Source organism: Elgaria multicarinata, chromosome 13, assembly GCF_023053635.1.
Source record: "Elgaria multicarinata webbii isolate HBS135686 ecotype San Diego chromosome 13, rElgMul1.1.pri, whole genome shotgun sequence".
In the NCBI taxonomy this organism is placed as follows: domain Eukaryota; kingdom Metazoa; phylum Chordata; class Lepidosauria; order Squamata; family Anguidae; genus Elgaria; species Elgaria multicarinata.
The window spans coordinates 25248178-25266830 of record NC_086183.1 but is presented as its reverse complement, the minus strand read 5'-3'; the positions used below and the strand labels follow the sequence as shown (position 1 = coordinate 25266830).

Sequence of the window (18653 nt, the reverse complement as noted above, 5' to 3'; positions counted from 1 at the left end):
TGGCACGTCAGAGGGTTCAGGAGTTAATTGAGTAATTGGGGAATGGCAGCTACTTATTGACAGAGATTGATTGTGCAGGGGCAAGATGGGAGAGGATGAGGCGGATAGAGGGGGTGGTGGATATGGAGATCCTGGGCAAGATGGATCAAGGAAGGAAGGAAGGAAGGGACAAAAACCTGCATTTCTTGAGAATGCTCTCAAGGTGTCTGATGGAGATCCCTCTCAGAAACAAAGCGAGTTGGGGCGTGGCTAATACCTGGATGGGTTACTGCTCGTAAGGAGGATTGCCAACTGACCCCAAAAGCAACCCACCTGGCCTGCTCCTGGGCCTTTTGTTATAGCAGCTTGTTCTACAGCGATTGGCAGGTGTAGCTTTTCACAGTGCTGACACGTTCAGCCTGGAATGTCTGCAGCCAAGGTGCTGTTCAAAGCACAAAAGCAGCGAGGTGTTGGTGTTGGTGTTGGTGAGAGATTGAAAAGTTGGCAACCCCGTGACCCCCCCCCCCCCAATATGCTCTTCTGAAAACCTTCAAGGAATTGTGAGACAAAAATGTAGTGGATAAATAAAATTTGCAAACGGGTGCTGTTTAGGGAGCGGGTTTGGATGATTATTCCTCAGGTTCACCTGTATTTCTTCCCAGATTAGTGGTTTTCCATTCTGAATGGCTATTGTTATAACCAGTTTTAGATGTATTAAATAGGCATGCCAAAGGCACCAGTTCCAAGAAAGAAAGATAGAAAGACTAATCTTTTTTGATAACACTACTGTTGTGGTTCCTAAAGGAACCACAAGAAACGTTCTTGGAATATCTTGCTTTTGTCTTGTTGTTGTTGTTGTTTGTATGGTTTTTGGGACATTTAATCCTGAATATATTTAAGAGTGAGCCAATAAATGAAGCCAATAAATGTGCCTCCTCGAACAGCAAAGGGACTCTCCGTTAAAGCATATCACCCCTTTTTAAAGGCCTTTTTAACCTCCTCTCCTTGCCACAGTTTGCCCTGCTTAGCAGGTGACCGGTTCCTCCCCCGTTTGTGACGTTGCGACCCCTCCCCTCCCCTCCCCTCGCTTGATGCGCGACATACTTAATGGATGGTCCCAAATCTGGGATGACGCCCCTGATCTGAAATGGAGTACATGCTCCTTATGTTGGTGCAGTGCATGAAGGATACAAGCCAGCCGTGATAAGACTGTTAAGTGCTAATCGGCGTTCAGCCGTCGCACAGAGCGGGGAGAGGTGGTGGGTGCATCTCCTCTCCCATGTAGCGCCTTGGGAGAATCTGCACTTGTCAAATTTCTCCTTTCTAGGACGCCAGACTGGCAAACTCAGCTACAGTGTACCTAGGCTCCTTTTCAGCCCAGCCTCCATTCTACCAACACTTGTTTAGGGACCTGGCCAGTGGCAGAACCTTGAAAAGTAGTGTGGCTGGCTGGGGAATGCTGGGAATTGCTGTCCAGATGTATGGACAGGAATTCCCATACAGGTTGGGAAGGCTGAACAAGAGGGTCGCGGCAGCAGCAGCCGTGAACATGCCCCATTGCCCCAGGACAAAACGCTGCAGACAAGGAAATGACTATTCCAAAATAGATTCATGGATTTCAAAACTCTTTCTTGAATTGCGGCTTACATCCAGCCTCCTGCCTCAGTTTCCCTGGCGATGGGTGGACCGGGGGTGGCTCCGAGTGGGATTTTGTGTGAAAGGAGATGAGAAGGAAGAGGCAGCCCCAGACGCCGTGCCAGGAGATTTCAGTTCCTTTAAGTTTCTTTGTAGGATTAGGGAGGTTTTAAAGAGGAGGGATGGGTTTAAAGGAGGGATTAGGCAAGATTAAGCAAGTGTGTGTGTGTGTGTGTGTGTAGGGGGGAGAAAAGAAAGAAAGAAAGAAAGAAAGAAAGAAAGAAAGAAAGAAAGAAAGAAAGAAAGAAACTTTTCTGTGTATCAATATTTCAACAATATTAAAATCTGTCTCACTCTGTCTCCTTAAATGTTGAATTCATAAGTGGCTGTGTGCAATACCACTTCATCATCATCATCATCATCATCATCATTTAGCTTCCTCCGTATAGGGTGACCATATGGAAAGGAGGACAAGGCTCTTGTATCTTCAAAAGTTGTAGAGAAAATGGAATTTCAGCAGGTGTCATTTGTATGCATGCAGCACCTGGTGAAATTCCCTCTTCATCACAACAGTTAAAATTGCAGGAGCCCTGCCGTCTTTTACATCTGGTCACGCTAGATAGTTTTAAATTGAACAAGTTTTTTTTTAAAAAAAACAAAAAAAACACAGGCTGGCAATTCTAAAGGGCAGGATCAACATGGACTTTCTGCCTCAGGCACTGCAATGTTTCGTGTCAGCTCTGCCATATAACCCAGTTAACTTGAGTTGTGTACCTCTTAGACCGAGTACAAATTAGGGCTGTACGTAGCCCCTGTGATTTGACTCAGAGGTTGATTCGGAGCCTCCAAATCTGTCCTAAGTTGACTCGTGTGCCTTGGCACTGGCCCAGTTCGCTTCGGATTCAGCTCCGAATCTGAAGCAGGCGGGGTGTTGCAGTTTACCAGCTGCCCACAGGCACCTGGGGAAGCTGAGGACGAGGCTAACTGGGAGTCCATAGGACTACCATCCTACCTGCCCACTCCCCTCCCCAGAGCAGCTCTCAAGGAGGATGGGTGGTCCGCCAACATGCACAGAGACTTCTGATAAGTCCCATGGGTAGGAGAAGAGGGTGGGGAGAGGGGAAGGGGCAGCAGCTGATCACTGGTCCAAATTAGCCTGAAGCACATTGCCTGGTCCCAAATAGGGACCAGGCTGAATTGGCGCACTTCAACTTGGATTCGGGGTTTGTGACCGAAGTGGGGAAAGTCCAACTGCTCCCCTCTCATAGCTGCAGCCTTGTCGAAGTACAGGTTGCAAGGGAGACAATCTGGGGTTGGGAGAATGTGTACACCATTACAAGTAAAGAATGTACTTTTGCCTGTTTTCCTGCAAGTACAAGTTGTTGGGGAGCTGCCAGGCCTAAAGAAATGCATCTGATGTGGCTTTTCCAAACAAGTGGTGGGGGGAAGCTGTACAAGTAGAATCTCTGCCTGATTTGAAACTGACAAAGAATATAGATCAGGTAAAAACATCGCCACTCTGTTTAACTTCTAGGATGCCCAGGGCTCTACTGAATGGTCTTTGTGCGCCCCCACAGACTTGATAGAACCCCATTACCCAACCCCAAAAGGGATTGGATAAATTCCTGGAGGAGAAGGCTATCAATGGCTACTACTAGCCCTGATGGTTGTGTGCTTTTTGGTTTTTTGGTTCCCACAAGGTTTCTGATCTAGGCCCAGTGGTTTTTCTAAACAGCTTGAGGGAACTCACTAGGGCAGCCAGATGTCCTACTTTACAGAGGATAGTCCTCTGTTTTGGAGGGCTGTCAGATGAGAGGCCTCTATTTGAAGCGTACGGGTCACCTTCTCCACTATGGTGAGCAGTCTTGCACTTCTATTTAAATAATAGCTATTCCTTCTAAATTTGGACCTGTGCATATCTCTTTGCATACGCTAATGTTATGCAAATCGCTGTCCTCCTTTGCCCACTCTATTTTTGGGTGATGCGTTTCCTCTTGTTTGGTGATGCATAAGTCCCTAGGGAACTCTTTCCTTGATGGTTTGTTTGCCTGCTGAGGAATCCCTGTGCAGCTGTCCTGTGTGTTGCAGAGGATTCTGGGAACCCCCCTGAAGGCTCACGGTCAGTTCTCACGGCTCAGTTGGCAGGCCGGTTGGGCAGACCTCACGGTCGCTCCCCGTAGACCAGTTGTGCCCGCTAAGGCATGGCTCATGCTCCCACGAAGCTTCATGGTTTAGGAAACACCCACGAATGGGAAGCCAATCTTTTCACCCAGGAATCCCTGAAGGGCCTCTGAGGAAACTGAGGCTTTTCCCTGAAGTCAGCTGTGGGGAAACGTGGACAGGATACCCTTCTTTCCTTCCCGACATCCTGAAGCAAAGCCTCCCGGTCCCGACTTTTCTGCCTCACTCTCTTCCCACTGCCTCTCAAATTCACCTCACACCAATTTGCATAATTCCCAGGCACCATTAATCATTCTAATTAGCTGGAGCCAGTGAACTGAACGCCAGAGAGGAGGATGGCAGAAGAGTAACACTGAGGGGATGGAGTGAGTGGGGGAGGGGAGAGGCTTAACTGGTGCTAGAGGGAAGGAAGAGGCTTCTCCAAGCTGCATCATGGAAGGCAGAGATACCTGTCCATTTCTCTGCAGCTGGTTCCAGATGCTGCTGCTATCCTTCTGAGCAGAGATTGTCCTTTGGAGCACCTGAGTCCTTTTTCAGCCCAGGTGCATTGGCTACCCATCTGTTTCCGGGTTCAATTCACGATGCTGGTTTACTATCTTTAAACCCTAAACAAGCCTTCTCCAAGATGGCGTCCTCCAGATGCTTTGGAGTTCAACTTCTCTCAGGTCGAGCCCACATGGCCGACTTGGTCAGGAATTCTGGGAGTTGTAGTCCACAACGTCTGGAGGGCACCAGGTTGGGGAAGGCTACCCTAAATGGTTCTCAGCCTCCCAAATTGCACTATGAGGGCAATGATAAGGTTTGCTTTGCAACAGCCTTTCCCAACCTGATGCCCGGCAGATGTGTTGGACTGCAAATCCCATCATTCTCATCCAGCGTAGCCATTGGCCCTCATCTACAGGCATAGTAATGTTTATCTCCGTGCTGGTCCTAAGCACAGAATTTGAAGATATGCTGGAGGTCTCTTCTAAATTGCACCCAGCTCCGATTCCTGTTGCCTCTCTACTGTATGGTATTCTATCCCAATATTTTGGGGTGAAGGGATAGGAGTGGGATTAACAAATGAAATCATAATTATATTTTCCTTTTATGTCTGATTTCCATCGATGGAAGAATGTGCAAGCTTTACAGTTAAACAGAACTCTCTCTCTCTCTCTCTCTCTCTCCTCATCAAACAATACTGAGAAGTCATTTGTTCCCCGGTATATAGAGGGCGGCATTACATATTAAAGCAGAGCAGAAGGTTAATATGGATGAAAAAAAAATCCTTGGGGAATGATTTTCTGTTTCTCGCCTTTCCCTAAGTAGTAGACGTCACAGTTAATTTTGCCTCCCTTCATCTTCACATTGCGAACTTTCCATTTTCAGATGGCAAGTTCCGGTATCTTTCATAGTAATGGGATATAGACAGCTGTTGCCGTGTTGGTCCCAGAGATTAAGGAGAGACAAAATGAGTTAGGTGATGGTTTTATTACAATGTCAGGCAGCACAGAAGGGCTCTGCTGTCTGCCCTGGCTGGCTCTCAAGCACACTTCAAGATGCAAAGAGCCATTGTTGTGGTTTTGTTGAGCGATGCTGGCGGTCTGGATCCGGATCGCCAGATTTGGGGTGGGGGAAGGCAAGCAATTTCCTTGGACTACTTCTGAGGCCAGGTGAAATGCCTGGATTCTAAAACAGGATCAGCTTTTACCTCTCTTGTGCATCTGGGAAGGGGACCCAGGTCCGTATTTAAGGAAGTACCCTGGAAGCATTATAAAACCCAAATTGCCCATGGCAAAAGTAGAAAAGGGTAAACAAGCATGTATATCATACCCATGATGAGGATGAGGATGTGCAGGGCCAGCCCTACCATGAAGCGGGAGGATGTGGGCACAGCAGGTGGTGGAGTATGGGAAGAGCGGCTCTCTCCCCCTCCAAATAGTCTGCCGCTTGTTGGTCCTACCGGCTGGCCATGCAGACAGCTGGCACAACCAAGAAAGAGCTGCTTGCTTTCCCACATGCCTCCCACCCCAGCCTGCCCCACCTGTGCACCTGCCACCCAGCTGACTGGTCGGCTTACTTTTCTTGGTGCGCATCCTCATGCATGCTTCACCAGCACACTGCCCATAAGGTTTTTCCATCTTTAAAAACCACCTGGCATGAGGTCAGGCAATGTATCAACACGAGGCCCAGGAAGTTCTGGGACCTTTCGTGATACTTTGCCCGATGTGCAGGCCCCATGTGGCTCCTGGAATCAGAAATACCTTATGGGCAGCATGCTGATGTGATGGGCACATGGACGCCACCCCAAAAAGTAAGGTAGCTGGTGAGCGGGGTGGTGAGTCGCATGTGCGTATGCACGCCGAGAAATGTAAGAGGGCAGATTGTGGTGGGAGAGGAACGGTGGTGCAAGCAGCAGTGGTAAATTCCCACTTCAGGCAGCCTTGGGCCGGGTCTGAATCTGTGATCATCTTTCCAAACTGAATAACATGTACAAGACCTAGCAGGCAAGACATGAGTGCCCTGTTTTTAGCATTTTTGATTGTGGGGCCTGTGACAAAATTCGGCTGTCATTTGCGGAAATTGTTCAGAAATTTGTACAAATGGAGGAACATGTCAAAAAGAACGTGCAAAAGAAGCCCCCGTAGTTCAGGAAAAAGCCAGCAGCTTGGCTCACATATGGATGTGGAATCATACATGCCATGCAACTCTGTCAAGCCAAACGGAGAACTGTTTTTTTTTGCAGCTGCCGGTCAATGTACAGAATATTGCGCTAGTTAGACCAACGGTTTGACAAGTATAAGGCATCTTGCTATGTTACATGAGAGCCAAAGAGCACTGAACACTTTATAGCTCTCTCTGAATTGAAAGCAAAGTATTATTATCTAAGTTCGGTAAAGGACTAACCCATTGCAAAAGAAAGAAAATCACACAGAGGCAGGCAAAGAGAAACACGCACTGAAGTGCAAATCTGCCCATTTCCAAGAGCATATCCCCCCACCCACCCATTTCAAGAACCTTCCAGAAAAACCAAAGTTCACATGCTTTCGAAAGGGAGCTTGCATGTCTGCCTAGAGGAGGTGGAAGGGGCAGATCAAAAAGGGATGTGGAAGGGGCAGATTAAAATTGCAATCCTATGTATGTTTAGAGAAGAAAAAAAGTCCTACGAGTCCCAGCGTTGCTGGGACTCGTAGGACTTTTCCCTCTCTAAGCATGCACAGGATTGCACCATAAATCTGCTGAGCTGTGTTTCGGAGCCAGACCTCTAAACTAAAGCACAACGGCTCAGCCTCGAAAGCTGCAGGCAGGAGGCTGCGTTGCTGAGGCCTGGTGGAAAGGAGCCTTGGCGCTGGGAGGCATGAAGCCCCATCTCCCCGGGTTTGACCTTCCCGACTCCTTCAGGTAGAAAGAACGATATTGACGGGCAGCCATGTATGCCGATGGGATGCGAAGGCTGTTAGCCAATGAAGAAAAAGAGACAGGAGGGGAAGGGGGGACATCTCCATATGGATAGGCCCAGTGGTGCAGGAGGGAGCAGGAATGGACACTGAGCCAGAAGGACCACCGTGGGACCATGGTGTTATTTCACAAGGGGACGCATTATTGCTTTTGAAACAATATTCTTAGTCTTTGAATAGTTTGATGCATTCATTATTGCATGTATTGTTTTGTTTGTTATTTTAGTGTTGTAGGTTTTTTATTTATTTATCTTTTTTAATGACTGTAAGCGACTCCCAAGGTCAGTTGGGCATGACATAAATTGAATAAATACATTTCAGGTCATGTCATTGATTATGTTTCTATACTGCCCAATAGCCAAGGCTCTCTGGCTGGCTTACCAAGATGAAAACCATAAAATGCAATATAATTGCCTGGTATCAAACCAAATAACTAAAATATAACTGTTTTAAACCATCAACAGTAAAAAAAAACCTTATCAGTAAAACAAACAGACAGACTTGACCAGACGACGTCATCCCAGAGTGCAGGATAGGGAACAATGGGCTCAAGTTAAAGGAAGCCAGATTCCAGCTGGACATCAGGAAAAACTTCCTGACTGTTAGAGCAGTACGACAATGGAACCAATGACCTAAGGAGGTTGTGGGCTCTCCCACACTAGAGGCCTTCAAGAGGCAGCTGGACCACCATCTGTCAGGGATGCTTTAGGGTGGATTCCTGCATTGAGCAGGGGGTTGGCCTCGATGGCCTTGTAGGCCCCTTCCAACTCTACTGTTCTATGACTCTACGAAATGCCTGCGAGTAGAGGAAAAAGCTTAACTTGGTACTGAAAAGATGGCAATGCTGGTGCCAGCTACATGGCCTCCTTCTTGCAGGTGGTGGGGAACCTGGCAGGCACAGGAGTCGTTCCTTTCATTCTGTACACCTGTTTGGGAGTGGAAGCAGATGGGCTGCTCCAAGCCCCACCCAAATCTGGCAGTCTAGAAACACAACCACTGGAAAATGAAAAATAATAATAAAAAGATGCACATCATCTGTTTCAGCCTCCACACCAGGGACTCCTGTGGTGCTCTGATCTGAGTAATAAATTGTTATTATGGCAAGGTTGTATAGCATCTTCCCTCCCCTTGTTGACACCTGGGAAGCTTTATATTAAACGCTGCAAACGGGAATGTTGGACTAAATGAACGTTTGATTTGATCCATCAAGGCTGTTCTGTATCGGGAGGGGGGAGCCACAAAACATAGGGAATGACCTTATACTGCGTCAGACCCTAGGTCAGGTCTAGAGAACACATGGCCCTCCAGATGTTGTTGGACTCCAACTTCCATCAGCCCCATCCAGCATGGCCAATGGCCAGGGATGATGGGAGTTGTTCTTCAACATCTAGCAGGCCACAGGTTCCTCGCCCCTGCCCTAGGTTCACATAGCTCCTTATTATCTTCTTTGACTGGCAATGGATCCAGGCAGAGTTTTTTTCTCAGCCCTACCTGGAAATGTGGGTGATTGAAGCTGGGACTTTCTGCATGGAGTGCATGTGCTCCATCACTGAGCCATGTCCTGCTCCCTAAAGTTAGCAACACATGGCACTGCAGAGGTTACAGTGATATGTCCCAGAAGTGAGAAAACTGATTAGTGGAAGATTCAGAATAAATAAAAAGAAATACTAAGATGGACTGTTTGATCCAGCATGGTTCTTCTTACGTTCTTAAATCAAACACATGTCTTCAGTTTCCTGTTGCAATCTATTCATAGCCTTCTCCTTCATGAATTTGTTGAATCCCTTTCTAAAGCCATCCAAATTTCTGCCCGTCACTACCTCTTGTGATAGTTTAACCATGTGCTGTGTGAAGAAGTACTCTCCTCCTCCTCCTCCTCCTCCTCCTCCTCCTCCTCCTCCTCCTCCTCCTCCTCCTCCTCTAGCATGTTTTACAAAATTAGGAATGGTACTGGAGAAACTAGAGGGCCATCATATCCACTCTCTCCCATAGTTCTAGAACACAGACTTCTTCAAACTATGTACAATTGCCCCTAGAGAAGTGTGATAAGAACATAAGAGGGGCCCTGCTGGATCAGACCAAGGGTCCATCAAGTCCAGCACTCTGTTCACACAGCGGCCAACCAGCTGTTGAGCAGGGACCAACAAAGCAGGACACGGTGCAGCAGCCCCCTCCCACCCATATTCCCCAATAACTGGTGTATACAGGCATTCTGCCTCTGATACTGGAGGTAGCACATCACCATCAGGGCTAGTAGCCATTGATAGCCTTCTCCTCCAGGAATTTATCCAACCCCCTTTTAAAGCCATCCAAATTGGTGGCCTTCACTACATTTTGTGCTAGTGAATTCCATAGTCTGACTATGTGCTGTGTGACGAAGCCCTTCCTTTTATCTGTCCTGAATCTCCCACCAATCAGCTGAGCGACTTAAGTGCATGTGTGAATTTGCCTTGAACGGCGACAGGAAAGCACTCTGCCCATGCTTAGGGAACACCGTCTTCCCTAGCCAGCCTGCTGGCACTAGGGTTGCCGGTGGGCATTTTCAGGTGAAGTATGATGTAGCCAAAGTGTTTTTCGGTGCTGTCCATGGTGCCGGTGTATGAGTTAAGAAGGAGGCTTCTTGCTCCAGGAAGAAGAGAGATGGCTGGGCTAGGGAGCATCTGTTCTAGCATCACGTTCTTGAGGAGCCACGATGCCAGTCCCTGAGCATTGACAGTCGCCACTCGTAGGCAGAGCAAGAACATGAAGTAAACACGGTGTCACATCCAAGTGGGAGCCGCCAATTAGATACCTGCTCGTTGCAAGCTGCCATGGAGGAGGGCTATCAGTCTGGAGCGGTAGGCGGGACACCACTCAGAGCAGAGGAGACACCTGGAGTCCGCCTCCCCTGCCCTCTAGGGAACATTGAGGGGATCCGTGAGGCAAGGTGGCAGGAGCTCCGGATGAATTTGGGGAGGAGGGGAGAGGCGACAGCCGGAGGCTTGTGGGGCTATCGCGGAGGAAAGCTGCCATTGTGTAGGCTGTGATTGATCTCTGTCCGTGTCTCTTTCTTCCCTCGTCACCTTCTTCTCTCTGGTTCTGCATGCAAAGTAACCGTCTGCCTCTCCAGCTCATGTCCGGCTCTATTCGTCAGTCAGACAGAATCTTAATCAACTGCTTCAACACTAGGGCCAAGACAAGCTCACCCGCCCCTCTCTCCCTCACACACACCATGTCACTGCTCTGTGGGCAGATTTAAGAATCACCAAGGTCAACCAGGCCTTACACTGTCTGGATTCCCCAGGAACATAAATGCACACACGCACACATACACAAGCAGTAGATCACACCCTTTTATTCTGGCTTAAACAACCCAGGGTTCAGGATTTTGGGGGGGGGACCCCTCGGTTTCATACTCACCACCATGAATATGGATTAGGACTGCCCCAAATATTATCTTCTTTTGATGTTTCAGGCATAGCTTTTGGTAGGGTAAAAATTATCCTTGGTGTCTGGGAAAGCACAATTTGATGGGGGTGAGTGAGTGGTATTTTACTACGGGTGTGCACGGAACCCCAAATCCGCTTCGTGGCCCGATCCGGAAAATCCGGATAGGAAAATCCGGATCGGGCCCGATCCTCTTTGCGCTGCTCCGCCCGTCTCCCGCTCCGCTCCGCGGAGTGAGATCCGGCTTCGCCGCCGTCACTATATGGACGGCGGCGGCAGTGGCGGCAGCGCCAGAGAAACCACCCACCCACCCCGCCCCCTTACCTTCCTCCATTGCGGGATTCAATTGAGGCCCCGGTTGAAGCCGGAAGAGGCCTCGGCCTTCACTTCCAGCTTCAACCGGGGCCTCAATTGAAGCCGGTGACAGAGGAAGGTAAGCGTCCCTCCTCCCTGCTCCCTTACCTGGTGCTGCTGCCGCCGCCGCCGCCGCATGGATGGCGGCACCGGCAGCGCCAGATTAGTCCCCCTCCCCCCCCACTTACCTTCAGGCGAAGCTCCGGATTGAGGCGATCCTCTTCGCCTCGATCCGCAGCCCCTGTGACTCTCTTCACATCCGCCTTAAAGGTAGGCGAAGCCCCCCGCTCCGTTCCTGCTTCTCCAGTTCGAGGAGAAGCGGAGCACATCCCTAATAATACCCTCACGTGCCCCCTGTCCTTTCTTTAATGGCTGCCATTCATTCCTCTGAATTTGGGGAAAGCATAGAGCTTGTAAATACTATGGCTCTGAGGACCAAAACCTACCCTCCAACTTGATCCTGGATGCAATGAGCCTCACTAGGGATTAGGGCTGTGCACAGCCCCCCACCCCACCCGACTCACCTTGGAGGCCATTTTGGAGCATCCAAAATGACCCCAATTCGACACAAGGCATTTTGGGGGAGGGGGCTGCCTAACCTCAGTACTGAAGCAAGGTTCACCTCCCCCAAAGCGACTTGGCCTTGCAGGTTCCTGTGTGCTGGTCGCATGGCCAGCACCCAGGAAAACCAGACACAAGGCTGACTGGGAGTCCATGGGACTCCCGACTCTCCATACTCCGCTCACAGTCCCCTTCACAACCCCCCTGCACCCTTCCCCCAACCCAGCGCCACCACTGCCACTGGGACTTACCTGTAAATGGCATCCTCCTCTAAGCTAAGATCATGGCGGCTCTCTGCTTTTACTATATCTATGGTCGCAAACTATAACAGGGAGTAGGAGGGGACTGAGGAGGCTGGTTTATGGAGAAACTTCCAGCCTCTGCTTGAAGGAGCACCAAAAAAGCCCATCTAGCAAAACGGCAGCATGGGAGCAGCATGGAGGCAAAGGTCGCCTCAGCACTCCTCCTGCTCTGCATAGGGTGCCCATCAGCCTCCCCAGGATAGCAGCCTCATTCATCCTTTTATGCAGGCATGAATTGCAATATGCTTTTAGGTGGATTTGGAGAACCTTGATGACACAGGTGTTGTTGATTTGCCCATCCCAAGTGTGTATATGTCAAACACACACACACACACACACGCACACACACACACACACACACACACTGGGTCCCTGGTATTTGCAAACCCTCTCTCTACCACACCTGTCCATCACAATGGTAGGCATTTTGCTGCCCCTTCCCTTCCATTTGCTTGCTCTTGATATCCGAGAATGGTGTTTGAAAAGCTGGCTATAAATATTCGTAACAAATGAACAGTCCGTGACCAGTGGCAAATTAGGAGAAGAGAGATTCAGAGTTTTGCATACTAAGATTGAGCGAGGAGAATTTCCTTGAGAATCACGCAAATGCAACCCACCCTCCCCCTTGTTTTGTCTTTAGCTCAGACGCATCATTATTCTGGAAGGAAAGTGCAGAATGTCATGTATGGGGCAGAAGAGACAGGTTGAGGCCGCCTCTGTCCAAACCCCTCCATCTCTATCCCAGCAGTGGCAGCCCACATAGCCGGGGGCATGATTGAGTGACCTGCACTCTGTGAGGGAGTGGAGGGAAATCGCTCGAAGCTCTTCGACAACATAAATAAATAAATCCATAATAAATATGGTGCCTCTTGGGTCTCCAGCCGCATTGTTGCTGAATAAGCATTGACCCGTAGATCTGTCTCGGATACTGAGGTCTGTCAATCACAACCAGGCTCTTCATTTAGATCAGCCTTCCTCAACCTGGGGCGCTCCAGATGTGTTGGACTATAACTCCCAGAATGCCCCAGCCAGCTCTGCTGGCTGGGGCATTCTGGGAGATGCAGTCCAACACATCTGGAGCGCCCCAGGTTGAGGAAGGCTGATTTAGATGGAGGAGGGGGTTGAGAGAGGTACGCCGCCCCCAATGTTTTGTTGCTGGGACCAGGCCTCAGGACCGGTTTTCAAGCGTCAGAGCTTGGAAAATGTGAACTTTCATGGAGCCAGCTGGTAACCAATGCATGGGGTCACAGCCCCACACCTAATATACTGTCCATGGGGAAACAAATGCCAGTAGGCTTCCTACTCGCGTTACGCCACCAATGCAGTATAAAACTGTCAGGGCCCTGTGAAAACAAGGAAGGAAGGACCCATGGGAAAGCCTTCCAATTGGAGCTCCATAGCTCAGTAGCAGGACATGCAGGTAAGATCTCCAACCATCAGCCAGCTGGCTGGCTATGCTTCTTTCAGGAGACTCCATTTCATTTTGTCCCTTTTCAGACATTCAGAGATAGGTGGGTCAGCTGTGATTGCACAATTGTGAGGGAAATTAATTCTCCACGTGCTCAGAAACACTCTTTTAGGCCATTCTCACTCCTTTGGTGAACACACAGGGCTGGTGGGGGTGAATCAAGATTGTGCCCTTTGGTCCTGCTCCTGAACGTCTGTGTAAATTTAAACGATGGTCTGAATAGGGTCTACTTGGGCACAGTTATGGATAAGGGAGGATCCTGTTCAGTTTTCATCTTGATACAAATTTACCCAATCCACACTTCCAAAATCAATATACGAACAGGAACGCAGTTGTCCATTGACATTTGCACTTCTCCAGATTTTGGGATGCGGTTCCCCAGGTGGAAAAATGCATACAAATGGGCATATATTACTGGAAAACATGAACAAGAAACATTGAATGTGAGAAAACTGCTTGCAAAAAAATGCATATTTGGGGCAAAAGCCTTTTTTTAAAAACAACAACACCCCGTGTGTTTGGAGAAATGCAAACAAATTTCTATGGGGACCTTAAAAACAAGGAGGGAAAAGACCTTCACAAACCAATATGGAAACCCAGGACTGGGATTTCAGCCTCCCAGAACAGTTGATGTGACTGCTTGACCTTTGACCCACCCTTCTCTCCCCTCCTCCGTCACTCTCTTCCCTGCCCCCCCTCTCTGTTTGGTCTATATTTTAAGGCTGTCTTTGTGTGTTTTGATCTGGCTCGTTCATGCCTTCAGGTCATCACCTGATGTATTAGTCATCACATATCAAGCAATGAGTACTGTGTGGGCAAACCTTACCAACTACAAATCGTCTGGATTAGCTCTGCTATGAATGCAAAGCCTTTACCTGTTTGAAATCATGATATTCCCTTCACGATATCCCGGGTTTGTGATGATAAGACAGCCAGCTGTGTTGGGGCATTCGTATGGGCCCCGGTGCCACTCTCTCCCCTCAGCTTCTGCAACAGATTCAAGTCAAGCAGCTAAGTCATGGCATATTTGCAAGCTGGGTTCCGCAGCAGCATCAGATCCGATCCAGTTAACGGCCAGATCACTCATGGCCCCTGTTTTATCCGCAGTCCCCTGCCACTGGATCACCACTTTCCCCAGCTATCATGCATGCACTTCCCAGGCCTCCTGACATGAGCTCCCTGGAAGAAGGACTTAGTGGAGTTTTGACAGAGAAAGAGAGCTGAGGCAGATCAGATGAGGCACCCCCGTTGATGAGCCCTCAGGCAGTCTAGCCTGTACATGCACAAGCACCCATGCACACATACAGAAGGGAAGAGAGGCTTGTACCTTGAGTCAGATTCTTTCACAAATCCTCTCTAACAGCCCAGATAGGAGCTGGCAGTAAAATGTCCTTGTTGCTGGCCTGGATATTCAATCAGTGGTTACATCACAGGCTGGAAACCAGGACTCCTGGGTCCTATTTCCCACACAAGTGTAATATAGAGAGTGCTGTCTTTGCTGTGATGAGGGCTTAGCATCATTTGGGTGCTGACGAGGCCTGGATTGCGGGGTTCAGCTATGGATTGTGGGTTTTCAGCAAGGTCAGGTTTCAGGAATGGTCAGCAAGGTCAGGAACAGCACCATGGAAAGCTCTGAGTGGTCCCTAGTCTGGAAGCCAGGCAGGCTTGTCTGTAAAGCAAAAAGAGCAAGGAGCAGAGTGAGATTGAGCCTTAAATGTGAGTGTAGCTTCATTTAGGCTGTTTGGCCCCACCTCCATATTGATGCAGACTTTGTCTATTAAAAAGACATGGCCTGTTTTAACAATCTCAGCCTGCAACAATGTGGTAGCAGATGTGCTATGCTAAATATCCTCACAGCAGAGTCCTCAGAGGATGGCAAAGCATCTCCTCTTGATGCAGTGGAGCTGATTTCTGGAGTTTTTCTGGAGAACTGGGTTCTGGGGAGATGGGAGCCTCTCCCATTAATTCTGGAACCTCTTCTTCTGAGGTCGGGTTCTCTGTGGATGAGGGTTTGGAGTCCTGGCCTGTCTGAGACAGTTAGAGTAAAATGAAGGAACCTTGGAGGCCTATTAACCACCATGATTGCTAAATGGAGCTTCCATGTTCAGGGGTAGTATACCTCTGAATAGCCACTGCTGGGCACAGTCAACAAAGGTGGGCTATTGCCTCCAGACCCTGCTTGTGATTTTCCCAGAGGCATCTGTTCCACCGCTGTTGGAAACAGAATGCTGAACCAGATGGACCATTGGTTTGATCTAGCAAGGCCGTTTTTATGTAATTATAGGTAAATGGAACCTCCTCATTCAGAGGCAGTATACCTTTCAGTACCAGATGCTGGGGACAAGCAAGATGAAGCTGTTGCCTTAATGCCCTGCCTGCTGGTGAGTTTCCCAGGGGCACCTGATGGGTCACTGTTGGAAATAGGCATGCTCAAAGTTTTCTTTCGGGTTACGTTTTTAAGCAAATTGATCTGATTTGCACTTCCCAGCCAAATACATACGTTGGAATTCAGTTATCCTTCACTCCCCACCCCAATTTTGATTCTTCAATGCAGTTGTTGTTTCCAAAATGGATAAAATGCATACAAAACATGCATATTTTTAGAGTAAAACGCATACAGAAATGCATCTTTTAGGGTTAAAATGCACACAAAATGAGCATTTTGTGAAAACAGCATTTAAAAATAATGCATGTTTTTGTGCAGGGATTTATTATTGTTGTTGTTGTTGTTGTTGTTGTTGTTGTTGTATGGAAATGGGATGGAATGGACTTACAAAGGTGCACATGGGAAACTTACACGGACCGGATATAGAGTGATCTGTCCATCCTTAGCTGGGGTAGATCTGGGATGGGCAGGAAGTAGATCTCCAGATGCTTTGGACCAACCTCCAGCATTCCTGATCATTGATCATGTGGCAGGAGCTTCTGGGAGGTGAAGTCCAAAATATCAGGAGATCTACCTTCTGTCCACTCCTGGTGGAGATGACCCTTGATCTGATCTTGCATATGTCCTTCTAAATGCCAGCTCTTGTGTATTATTTTGTCTCTCACCTCCTTCCCTCTCTTTTAGAGGAGGGTACGTTTAGAGGATGGGGTCCTGGGAGCCTAAACTGTCAAGACTAGATTAATTATAGAGCATACCTGGGCAGCTGTCCAGTTCTTCATTGTTTTCTTCACTTCTGTGTGTATGTCCAGGAAGGGAGGAAGGAATATTGCTGTCCCTTTAAACAAAAAGTTCTTGCAAAGGGGTTAAGTAATGCAGTATCCTGGCAGTTAAACAGGAAATGACACAGCGCACTTCAATGCACTTCAGTGCTGTTCAGTCAATGATACCTGAAAGAAGGCTACAGCAAAGTGAAAGATGCATTCATACCCTTAAAAAGCAGAAAAGAAAAATAAGAAGGGAATATTGCTACTTTCTACTCCTCCATCCCAGATTAGACACCATAGCTCAGAGTAGCTCAGTATACTGGTGGTACCTTCTAATGGACTCTTGTGGTAGAGCTGTGTCACTTTGGCGCCCTACAGAACTCTGCGTCAGGCAGAATTATTACAGGGTGTCGATAGGAAATTGAAAGTTCTTTGTGTAGCTCAAAAAGCTTACATGCATCTACATTGTGCTGACGAAAAGCTCTGTTCCTAAAAGAGGTGTGCGTTGAGCTTGCCACTCCCCTACGAGGCACTTCCATTGGCCAAACCCTAACGACAACCCTCTCTCTGTGTGTCTTTTGCTGCGCAGGGTTGCTGGTTCGGGGTGCCGATTTTAATCAGGCAGCTGAAAATTACACAGTTTGCCAAGGGGACAATACAACACTAAGGTGAGTTTTTTGCCTCTGACTGGGGTGGGGATGGGGTGGGGAGAACTGGTATATGTCTACAGTGGGGGTGGGTGTCTCTCTTTGCTGGATGGCATGACAAATCCGCCCTGTTGATTTATTAGTGTGGACTGCAGAGCTTCTCACGGTATATGTAAAAGCATGTCTCCCTCCCATTCTAAACTTTCTAGGGCTTTCTCCCACGTTGCCCTGTTCATAGAATCATAGAATAGTACAGTGAAGGTACCTATAAGGCCATTGAGTCCAACCCCCTGCTCAATGCAGAAATCCACCCTAAAGCATACCTGACAGATGGTTGTCCAGTTGCCTCTTGAATGCCTCTAGTGTGGAAGAGCCCACGACCTCCCTGGGTAACTGGCTCCATTGTCATACTGCTCTAACACTCAGGAAGTTTTTCCTGATGTCCAGCTGGAATCTGGCTTCCTGTAACTTGACCCCATTATTCCACGTCCGGCACTCTGGGATGATCGAGAAGAGATCCTGGCCCTCCTCTGTGTGACAACCTTTCAAGTATTTGAAGAGTGCTCTCATGGCTCCCCTCAATCTTCTCTTCTCCAGGCTAAACATGCCCAGTTGTTTCAGTCTCTCTTCAAAGGGCTTTGTTTCCAGACCCCTGATCATCCTGGTTGCCCTGCAGGATGTCCATCCAGACATCTCCTTAGGTGTACCTGTAGGACAACCTTCTCTAACCTGTCTCCCCTTGCTCTCAGATCATTAGGTTGCAACTCCCATCACGTGCACCTCCTCTCCCTTGGCTCCTTACCACAACCCCTTTCCTCACACCGCCATCTTCAGACCGACAGTATATAATGCGGACACAGCAGGCTGGAGTTGCAACTCCACTCTTGTTCACTTTCATGATGAAAGCACAGGAACCCACATTTAGAGTACGTCTGGACTTTGGTTTAGTCTCTGTCTCTGTCTCTGTCTCTGTCTCTGCCTCTGTCTCTGTCTCTGCCTCTGTCTCTGTCTCTGTCTCTGTCTCTCTCTCTCTCTCTCTCTCTCTAAAATAGCCCTGAGGCAAAAGGAAAAAAGTTGAGGGCAACAATGAGCACCCAACGGTAGGGCCGGCATCCAAAGTTGGTGTTCTCTGCCTATCAAGATCAAAAACAGGGGAAGAAAAGCACCCAAATCAGGTGAAAAAAAGGGGAGAAGCAAATTCTCAGGATGCTGAACTTTTTATTTGTAGGTTGAAGAGCCCGACGTGAAACGCATCGGACTCTTCAACCTACAAATAAAAAGTTCAGCATCCTACTTGCTTCTCTCCTTTCCCACCCCCCCCTCACCTTTCTCTCTGCCTATCAAGGAAGCAAGTGGTAACTAAGGTTGGTGCGAAAATCCGCCTGGGCCCACAAGGGCAGCAGACAGGCCCAGTGCCAGGACAGGCCCATGCCTGACTGCTCCCTAGCCTGACTGTGCCCCCTTTGTCCTCCCCCCCCCCACTGCCTTAATGGCAGTGACCATTAACACAGCA

The 18653-nt window shown here is 48.5% G+C and overlaps 1 protein-coding gene across 1 annotated transcript in view; it reads left to right on the top strand.

Moving 5' to 3' along the window:
• Positions 1–18653, top strand: part of IGLON5 (IgLON family member 5) — a 105924-nt gene that overhangs the window by 56896 nt on the left and 30375 nt on the right. Inside the window, exon 2 of the mRNA XM_063140072.1 lies at positions 17083–17161. Coding sequence (XP_062996142.1) covers positions 17083–17161 — 79 coding nt within the window. The remainder of the gene's footprint in view (positions 1–17082; positions 17162–18653) is intronic.